Source organism: Erythrolamprus reginae, chromosome 4 (genome assembly GCF_031021105.1).
Source record: "Erythrolamprus reginae isolate rEryReg1 chromosome 4, rEryReg1.hap1, whole genome shotgun sequence".
NCBI classification, from domain to species: Eukaryota; Metazoa; Chordata; class Lepidosauria; order Squamata; family Dipsadidae; genus Erythrolamprus; species Erythrolamprus reginae.
In genome coordinates, this window is record NC_091953.1 from 2249797 (window position 1) to 2260531 (window position 10735).

At 43.8% G+C, this 10735-nt stretch overlaps 1 protein-coding gene across 1 annotated transcript; it reads left to right on the top strand.

Annotated features, from left to right (window-relative positions):
• The first annotated feature begins 2657 nt into the window (after positions 1 to 2657).
• Positions 2658 to 6860, top strand: LOC139167183 (sialidase-3-like). The gene is made up of 2 exons (XM_070751608.1): positions 2658 to 2876; positions 5859 to 6860. The coding sequence occupies exons 1-2, from the start codon at positions 2673 to 2675 to the stop codon at positions 6858 to 6860; spliced, it is 1206 nt and encodes a 401-aa protein (XP_070607709.1). The 5' UTR covers positions 2658 to 2672.
• Positions 6861 to 10735: the final 3875 nt, after the last annotated feature.

The window sequence follows — 10735 nt, forward strand, 5'->3', positions numbered from 1 at the left end:
TTTGAGGGTTCCCTTGATTTTTTTTGAGCAGTATATTTTATCAGTGTAAAAAATACCAACTTCCAAGTTTAGACCCCCCCCCCCGAAAAAAAAATCTGTTTTGCAAAGCGGCAAGAGAACTCAAAAGTGTAGGGAACAAACCGGTGGACCTTGAAGTACGAGTACACGAAGGCGGTTGCTAGTTTTGAAAGGAGACCACATGAAACAAACGACTGGAATGTCCTGATGGGTGGATAAGATCTGGTCAAAAGAAACCTCTAATAAAGGAGGTGGAGACGCATAAATATTGCATCCGCCGAATGACGCCCAGCCGCCCTTTTTAGGGTGATTCGTTCCCTCCTTCAGGTGGAAGGAACAGAGGAGCCCTTGCAAGGCACAGGGGAGGAATTTGCACAGTTTCTACCCGATAAATTCGCTCAGATTCAGATGGACCTGGACTCCGATTGGGCAACGCAGACAGAGATGACAGGGACAGGCCTTAGTCAGGGTGGCGCAGCAGGTAGAGTGCTGTACTGCAGGCCACTGAAGCTGACTGTAGATCTGTAGGTCAGCGGTTCAAATCTCATCACCGGCTCCAGGTTGACTCAGCCTTCCATCCTTCTGAGGTGGGTAAAATGAGGACCCGGATTGTGGGGGGCAATAGGCTGGCTCTGTTAAAAAGTGCTATTGCTAACATGTTGTAAGCCGCCCTGAGTCTAAGGAGAAGGGCGGCATAAAAATCGAATGAATGAATGAATTAATTGAATGAATGAATTAATTAATGAATTAATTAATTGAATGAATGAATGAATTCCTCCACTTGTCTTTGTCTGTTTGTCTATCTATCTATCCATCCATCCATCCATCCATCCATATATCTGTATATCTATTTGTCTGTCTGTCCATCTGTCTTTCTTTCTGTCTGTCTATCCATCCATCCCTTTCTTTCTTTCTTTCCTTCTTTCTTTCTATTAGATAGAGAGACATACAGATCGATGTACAGGTAGATGGATAGATGGATAGATAGATAGATGGATAGATAGATAGACAGACAGACAGACAGACATGCACATAGAGAGACAGACAGACGGACAGGAGATACAGATAGAGAGATAGATGGACAGACATGCCTGCCTTTAACTCAGATCAGTTGCATTGACTGTTGTCACCGCAACCCGGCAGCATTCCCAGTTCGTTCCCTTTTGATAGCCCGCAGTTCTCTCGAACTCCCATCCGCATTCGCAGCCTTCCTCGGATGCCCCTGCGTGCCCGTGTCGGCCCGGTGCACGTGCGCCTGATGCATCCCGTGCACACACGCGGGCAAAATGCGCTTCTCTCCAAACGCGCTGCAGCTCAGCTGCAATACCCGCTGCTTGGAAGGGGAAAAAAACCCAACGAGTTGTATAAGGTGTATAGGGGGGGAGGGGGGAATCGAACACCCGAGTTTTCTTGCCCCCGTGGACTGTCCGCGAGCAGCGTCCGGATTTCTGCCCCTGCGCCCACCGGCTTTGCTCTTTTTTTAAAAGACCCCAAACCGTTTTGGCTACGCGCTACGAGATGAGCTTGGCGCCCGCGGGCGGCCTCCATCCCTCCTCCTCCTCCTCCCTGCGTAACTACTCCGTGGTTGCTGGGCCAGCAAAGGTGGGACCCCGTGGTAGCGTCGCCACAAGCCGGCCGAGCAGGAGCTACCCCGAGGAGGAGCGTGGGAGGAGAGTAGTAGTAGTAGAAGACCGGGGTTGGCCGTCCTGGCGCACAGCGCTTGCGGCAGAGGAGGCGAAATCTGCAGAGCGCTGTGAGTGGGGGGCGCGGAGATGGGTGGGGGTGGTGAAGACGGGGACCCCCGGAAGAGAGAGGGGGGACCCCGGGAGAGGAGAAGGGACCCATCTTGGGGAGGGGGAGAATGGGGAATCCAGGGAAAGGGGGTATTCGGAGAAGGGGCAGAAGAATCCTGGGGAGGGAGGAGAAAGCCCATCTCCGGTGCGTTCCTGGGGTCCGCAAGCATGCCCCCTCCCCAATTGCAAAAGTCTGACTTGCCCCTCCCTTTCCTGGGGCAAGGCGCCCCCTTCCCCCGTGGGGCAATAGGGAGGGAGGGGCTGAGGAACTATCCCAATCAGACCTCCCCAAACTTGACAACTTTAAGACGTGTGGACTTCAACTCCCAGAATTCTCTAGCCAGCATACCGGGCTGGAGAATTCTGGGTGTTGAAGTCCACAGGTCTTAAAGTGGCCAAGTTTGAAGACCTCTGATCCAAATTAAAAATTAAAAAAATCCAATATTAAAACAAGTAAAAAAAACCCCTTATTATAAAACCCTAACCCTAACCCTCATTCATGGCTGGCTGGGGAACCCTGGGAGTGGAAGTCCACAAGTCTTAAAATGGCCAAGGTTGGAGACCCCTGACTTCGATGACCCTAATGGGGAAGCCAGATCCATTTAACGACCATGTTCCTAATTGTAAAAAATGCAGGGATTCATTTAACAAATGTGGCGAGAGAGGTCGTAAAATGGGGCAAAACCCTCTTAACAAATGTCTTGCTGAGCAATGTAAATTTGGGGGGGGGGTTGTCAATCATGGTTGTAAGCTGAGGACCACCTGCATTTGAAAGGCAAAAGACGAGCCTGAAAATTCCATTGTTGGCTTGATTTGATGTCTCTTTTTCCGCCTCCTGGAATTTTCCCGTCTCCAGAGAAGATGGCCAAGAATTTGGAGGAAGTCTCGGAGAAGCTGGTCATCTTCCGCCAGGAGGGGAGCCTCACTTACCGCATCCCCGCTCTTCTCTACCTGCCTTCGGAGTCCACCTTCCTGGCTTTTGCGGAGGAACGGTCCTCGCCACGGGATGAACACGCCAAGTTCCTGGTGATGCGACGTGGACGGAAAGAAGGCCTGTCCGTAAAGGTAACCCTGCAGCCCCAAAGTAGCCACGATTCCCAGTTTACTACCTTTGGTTCATTATACCTCCCACCTGTTCTGAACCAGCTCCCCAAACACGACACGGTAGGACATGCGGCACACCTTTGGCACCTGCCAAATTGCGCAATTTGCACAGGACCGCTACCGGTTCCAGTCCTATGGAGGCCACCATCTTTTTTCTTAATTTTTTCATATTTTTTGCTTCGTGCACATGTGCAGAAGCAAAATCTCAGGAGGGGAGGCATAGGCACATGAGATCTCGGCGATTTTTTGTTCCTGTGCATGTGCGGAAGTGAAAAAAATTGCCAAAATCTCCCTCGCAAGATTTCAGCGCATTTTTGCTTCCTGTGCATGAACAGAAGCGAAAACATGCTAGGGCATGCGCACATAGCATGCGCATTCACGCATGCAAGAGAACTGAGCCTGCATACGCAGTGCACTGGTAGTGGTGGTAGCAATGAGAATCCTCCCCTGCTCTGGAGTGAATTCATATACGGAAAATGTGTACAAAATGTTTTAATAATGTGTCCGCTAAATGTTGGAAATGTAATGTAATGTAATCAAATTCTGGGTACATATCATATGTGGTGGAAATTATTATTATTATTATTATTATTATTATTATTATTATTATTATTATTATTATTATTTAAAAAAAGATTGAAGGCAAAGTAGATAAAAAAAAGACCTGGTCATGGCTTACAAGTGGAACACTCAAAAAGGAGACAGAAGGACTAATACTGGTGGCACAAAAACAGGCCATTAGAACAAATGCTGTCAAAGCCAGAACTGAAAAATCAACAGACGATCCAAAGTGCAGACTCTGTAAAGAAACAGATGAAACAATCGATCACATACTCAGCTGCTGCAAAAAGATCACACAGACTGACTACAAGCATAGACATGATGCTGTGGCACAGATGATCCACTGGAACTTGTGCCGGAACTACCAGTGGCAAAGAACTGGTGGGATCATAAGCCTGAAAAAGTGGTTGAAAATGAGCAAGCAAAACTTCTGTGGGACTTCCGACTTCAGACTGACCGAATTCTGAAGCATAACACACCAGACATTGTGATCGTGGAGAAAAAGAAAGTATGGATGATCGACATCGCAATCCCAGGAGACAGCAGAATTGAGGAGAAGCAGCTGGAGAAATTAGTGAAATACGAAGATCTAAAAATCGAACTGCAACGACTCTGGCATAAGCCAGTGAAAGTGGTCCCAGTGGTACTTGGCACGCTGGGCGCAGGGCCAAAGGATCTCAGCGGACATTTGAAAACCACCGGAATTGACAAAATCTCCATCTGTCAATTGCAAAAGGCCGCTTTACTGGGATCGGCAAACATAATTCACTGCTACATCACGCAGTCCTAGGTGCTTGGGAAGCGCCCGACCGGTGATGAAATATGAAATCCAGCATAGTGATCTCGTTTGCTGTGTTGTATTGACATAATAATTTATTAGATTTGTATGCCGCCCCTCAAAAATTGAACGGAAATACATACATAGTTAATATTTTTAGTTAATAGTATCATATTATTAGTTAGTTAGTATATTATTATATTATATATTATATTATTATTAGTAGTAGTAGTATTTTTCCCTTTTTAATAAAGGGAAAGGGGAGTTAGATAGACAGACATACAGATGATAGAAATTTTGGGGGTTTGAATCAACGAGAAAGGATATACTGTACATGGAGATTTTTTTGGTGCTAAATTTTTTGAATTTCGAAATTAAGGAGGTGTTCATAAACATCGATAGCACTGTTTTGCTTTCGAATTCTTTTTTTTCAAGTCAGGGAGGGAAAGTACATCAAAAAAACAGGACAAAAATGTCACGTTCTGAACATCTTCCGAGGGTTGGACCAGAAAGCAGAAGTCTGTGAGTTCAAATCTCGCCGTATGCCTGAAAGCTTTCAGTTACTTTGGGCCATTGTCATCTTAGCCTACCCACTTCACAAGGCTGGGAAAATAGGAGGAGGAAATTGCATTGGATATATTTGTTGCCCTGAAATTATTTGTAAGAATAATAAATACAGGATATAAACCAAAAAAAAAAAGAAAGAACAAGAAAGTCTGGTTTTTAAACTCACAAATGTAATTAAAACAATATTTTTTTAGGCATATTGCCAGAGAAATATGATAAAGGTAAGGCATATTTAATTACCATGTTTGACAGCAGCAAGAATTCTATTTGCACAATACTGGAAAAACAAGGCAACACCCACAGAAGAAGCAATTAAGAAAATGTTAGACTCTGCAGAAATTTAATTTAATTTAACTTAATTTTAACTATTTAATTTATTTAATTTATAGGCTGCACTACTTCTTCCAGACTCTGGGTGGAGTACAACACATAAAAAACAATATACAGTAACAACAGTTTTTAAAAAACCATAGGGAAAAAATCATTCATAACTTCAGCTGGATCTAGGTAGTATCGTACTCAACGACCCCAGGCCTGCTGGCAGAGCCAGGTTTTAACGGTTTTCCATAACACTATTAGGTTGGGGACAGTTGGTTCCATAGAAGTGGAGCTGCCACAGAGAAGGCCCTCCCATGTGTTCTGCCGGCGTGTCCCAACCGCCCGTAATTACAGGGTAATTAGTCCAAAAAGACACACACCACACGATAGAAGGAAAACCCAAAAGTTTTTATAAACAGAAAAGCAGAAAAAAATCCCTTTTTAAATGTCAAAGGGATTTTCTGGCACACACAAGGCACAGGTGAAATGCAGTCCAATTGCTCACCCAGTAACTGGGAAATCGAGTCCAATGGCTTAGTGGGCTGCAGGAGGTAGAACCCTGGCTTGCTGCATAAGTGGTTTAAAAAACAAACCATGGTTTAGTTCAAAATCGGTAATGCAATAGCTGAAATATGTCCCAAGCCGTTTCTTTCTTTTTGTCAAACCAAGCCAACGGGATTTGCCAGGATCTGATGGACTATTTCATATTCTCTCTCTAGTGGGGTCCCCTGCAAAATATGGAGACGGCCGTGCTACCCAAATATCGCACCATGAATCCGTGTCCGGTGTACGACGTGAAGGAAGGCACAATTTTCTTGTTCTTCATCTGTGTGGAGGCCAATGTGTCGGAATTGTATCAGATCAAGACAGGGAGAAACGCCGCCAGGCTCGGTTACGTCTTCAGCAAAGATGGTGGACACACGTGGAGCCCAATGACAGATTTGACCGAACAGGTGATTGGAAAGGACGTGAAGAACTGGGCCACGTTTGCCGTGGGACCGGGTCACGGGGTGCAGCTTTGCTCCGGGCGGTTGGTCATCCCAGCCTACACTTACTACATCCAAACACGGCTGTTTGGACACCCGCTCTGCTGCTACACCAAACCTCACTCCTTCGCCTTCTACAGTGACGATGGCGGGAAGACGTGGCAGAAAGGACACCTCTTCCAAAATCCGCTGGGGGCGGCGGAGTGCCAAATGGCTGAGTTGGTGGACCGGAATAACAGCCCCGTGTTATACTGTAATGCCCGCAGCCGTGTCGAAGCCTTCAGCAGAGTCGAAGCCTTCAGCAGAGATGGTGGGTACCTCTTCGAAGCCCCCTTCCAATCTCGGATGCTGCAGGAATCTTCTCATGGTTGTCAGGGTAGTGTGGTGAGTTTTCCTTCGCTGCGACCGGCGTCCGAGTCTTCCTTGGCTTCTTCAAAGGCCTCCGAATCGTGGCTGGCCTTCTCCCATCCCACCCACCGGACGAAGCGGGCGGATCTGGGCATCTTCTTGAACCCGTGTCCGTTGGAGGAAAATTCCTGGAAGGAGCCCTGGATCTTGAACTCGGGACCCAGTGGCTACTCAGACCTGGCTCTCTGCACAGGGGAAGATCCGGTCTTCTTTGGCTGCTTGTTCGAATGTGGAGCATCGAGGTCCTACGAAGAAATTGCCTTCCAGATGTTCAGTGGTGCAAAAATCCTAAAATCTCAGAAAGCCTTCTCTGCAGAAAAGAATTAACTTCCTACAAACCCGGCTACTTTGGAAAAAGTGCAAAGAACAGCAACTGAAAGCAAAAACATACGAAGGAGGGTGGGGGATTTGGGTTTGGCCAATCTAGAGATCGTGCAGAGTGCAGCTGCGAGAGCAGTCATGGGCTTCCCAAGGTATGCCTGCATTGGTTGCTGTATTGGTTGCTGATCAGTTTCCGGTCACAATTCAAAGTGTTGGTTATGACCTATAAAGCCCTTCATGGCATCGGACCAGAATATCTCCGGGACCGCCTTCTGCCGCACGAATCCCAGCGACTGATTAGGTCCCACAGAGTGGGCCTTCTCCGGGTCCTGTCGACTAAACAGTGTCGGCTGGCGGGACCCAGGGGAAGAGCCTTCTCTGTGGCAGCCCCAACTCTCTGGAACCAGCTCCCCCCAGAGATTAGAACTGCCCCCACCCTCCTTGCCTTTCGTAAACTCCTCAAAATCCACCTTTGTCGTCAGGCATGGGGGAACTGAGATATCTCCCCTGGGCCTATACAATTTATGTATGGTATGTTTGTTTGTATGTATGTCTGCTTAATAATGGGGTTTTTTAAATACTTTAAATTGTAAATTATTAGATTTGTTATGAACTGTTTTATTGTGTTGTGAGCCGCCCTGAGTCTACGGAGAGGGGCGGCATACAAATCTAATAAAATAGAAATAGAAAAGAAAGACTAGGGGAGTTATGATAGCAATCTTCCAATTCTAAAGAAGAGGGGTTCCATCAATTTATTTATTTAATTAATTAATTAATTAATTGGACTTTTAAGCCGCCCTTCTCCGGAGACTCAGGGCGACTTACAACAATATATTCTCCAAAGCACCAGTATTCCAGAAAACTCGGAACGCATCCTCTGCAAAAAAATAATTAACTCCCCCAAGCTGGGCTTGGATTAGCAATAGCATTTAGACTTACATGCTGCTTTATAGCGCTTTTACAGCCCTCTCTATGCAGCTTACAGAGAGTAAGTGTATTACCCCCAACAATATTCTATTATTTCTTAGATATATTTCACTATGAGTATCTCCTCTATAACCTTCATCATGTATTTTACTATGTGTATATAGATATATACCCACTAAAACCCTCATTGTGTATTGGAATAAATAAATAAATAAATAAATAAATAAATAAACAAACAAACAAATAAATAAATAAATAAAATTCCCCAGCCAGCCAGGAATGATAGAGTCGCAAGAGGCTAGAAGGGTAATCTAAGTCAGGGCTCTCCAACCTTGGCCACTTTAAGGCTTGTGGACTTCCACTCCCAGAATTCCTCAGCCAGCCATGAATGATAGAGTTGGGAGGGAGGGAGGGAGGAAGGAAGGAAGATAGAAGGGAAGGAAGAAAAGGAAGGAAGGAGGAAGGAAAGAGAAAGGGAAGAGAAGATAGGAAGAATAAGAAAGAAAGAAGAAAAGGGAGGAAGGAAGAAGAAAAAGACAGAGCGATAGAGAGGAAGGAAGGAAGGAAGGAAGGAAGGAAGGAAGGAAGGAAGGAAGGAAGGAAGGAAGGAAGACCAATCTTAATCGATGGGGGTTAAAAATTGAGGCCCACTAAAACCCTCATTGTGTATTGGACAAAATAAATAAATAAAATAAATAAATAGATTAAAAGATAGATTTTTAAGCACCGGAGCCCTGCAGAAGACATAGCCTCTTGTCCCCTGTCCTATTGTCTCTCCTATATCTCATATATCGTATCTACTATTCTTCTATTCTATTCTTATATTACTCTCATAATATCCTTCTATTCTCTAATTGATATATTCTCTTCCTAAATTTCACTTCTATTTGTTCTCTAATATATTTTACTCGAGTATAACCTCTATAGCCTTCATTGTAGTAGATCCTATGTAGTAGATCCTTGGAACAAACTTCCAGCAGACGTGGTAGATAAATCCACAGTAACTGAATTTAAACATGCCTGGGATAAACATATATACATCCTAAGATAAAATACAGAAAATAGTATAAGGGCAGACTAGATGGACCAGGAGGTCTTTTTCTGCGGTCAGACTTCTATGTTTCTATGTTTCTATTGTGCATTGGACAAAATAAATAAATAAATAATAATAATAATAAATATGTTGTAAGCTGCCCTGAGTCCTTGGAGAAGGGTGGCATATAAGTCTGATAGACAGACAGACAGACAGACAGAGAGACAAATAAATAAATAAAAAATAAAATAAAATAATAAAATAAATTAAATTTAAAATAAAATAAAAAAAATAAAATAAATAAAAATAAAATAAATCTGGGTCCTCATTTTACCAACCTTGGAAGGATGGAAGGTTGAGTCAACCTTCAAATCACAGACTTTTTAGACATAAATTTTTGTGAAATAAATTTTTAATGGAGTTTTTAAAAAACATAATCGAAACTAACCAGGGAAAGGAAACTATAGGCAATAAAGAAGACGAGTAAATAATGGCAGTGGCGGGGGGGTGGGGGGGTATTGAAACACAATAATTATATAGAAGCAGTTTCTGATCTTGGTGGAGGTTATAGATGCATAGCCGCCCCGAGTCTTCGGAGAGGGGCGGCATACAAATCCAAATAATAAATAAATGTTATATTTTTTTGACAGGGAATTGCGCAGCCGGTGTCCAAATGTCTCTTCAATGTGTATTATGTATTGGACAAAATAAATAAATGAATAAAAATAAATAAGTCAGAGGCACTGAGAGGAGTTTGTAATTTTATATAAATAAATATATATAATTATAATTATATTTTCTTTATGTATATTACTACATATCTATTCTCTTCAATGTGTATTGTGTATTGGTCAAAATAAATAAATAAATAAAAATAAATACTTTATAACTATGCATACAGCAAACTAGGCTAAGGAGCGCTGTGAGGTATATCCACACAGCAGGAAGATCATGAGGTAAATTACAGAGGCCACAGGAAGTAAACTGAACCTCCCTCCTCCACACACCCACAGCAACCAATCACAGCACTGATAACCTACCGCAGAAGCCAGCCTTGTCCAATCAACCACAGCGGTGTGTTCTGGCTTGTTGTACAAGCCCTGCCTCCCACTCCAGCTACCAAATTTAACTTAACATTTTCCCCTCTCTAAAGGAAGAGAAGAGAGTGGAATTGAAAGTAGAAATAGAATAGAATAGAATATAGAATAGAATTAGAATAGAATAGAATAGATACTGAAATGAAGAATAGAATAGAATATAGAAAATGAATAGAATAGAATAGAATACAGAATAGAATAGAATAGAATAGAATAGAATATGGAATGGAATGAGAGGAGTAGAGTAGAGTAGACCAGTGTTTCCCAACCTTGGCAACTTGAAGATATTTGAACTTCAACTCCCAGAATTCTGGGAGTTGAAGTCCAGATATCTCCAAGTTGCCAAGATTGGGAAACACTGGAGTAGAGCATCAGGACGGAGCCATCATTTTGAGTTGAAGACTTTGGCCTGTCACAAGTAGGATAGTACTCTGGGAATTGGGGAGGGATGGTTGCATCAGAGGGAAAAATACTTGCCGCAACAAATTCTTTCCCAAGATTCAAGGTCATCCTTTGTTCAACGCCAGCCAGAAGTACAGGGGAGGATCGTGGACGTTGAGAGAACCGGAGTGGTCCACGTGATGAACTTGTGGGTGTGGGGATGAGGGATGAAGGAGGGCGGCCTAGAGTCCACAGGAGAAGGGCAGCCTAGAAATACAAACAAACAAACAAACAAAACCTTAACCTCGGTGGAGAACCGTAGGAAAAGTTAGTGTTGGGTTGACTACAGTTCGTAGCCAACATGTCTCTCTTAATAAATTGGAACTCGGAAGAAGGCCAAGATTTATTTCTCGGATGTTATTTGGAAAGCTGATGTTGGATAG

Bases quoted from the DNA above. Each gene is read 5' to 3' on its own strand.
- LOC139167183 (XM_070751608.1), top strand. From the start codon at position 2,673: ATGGCCAAGAATTTGGAGGAAGTCTCGGAGAAGCTGGTCATCTTCCGC. The intron at 2,877-5,858 runs GTAACCCTGCAG...TTCTCTCTCTAG, and splicing joins AAGAAGGCCTGTCCGTAAAG to TGGGGTCCCCTGCAAAATAT.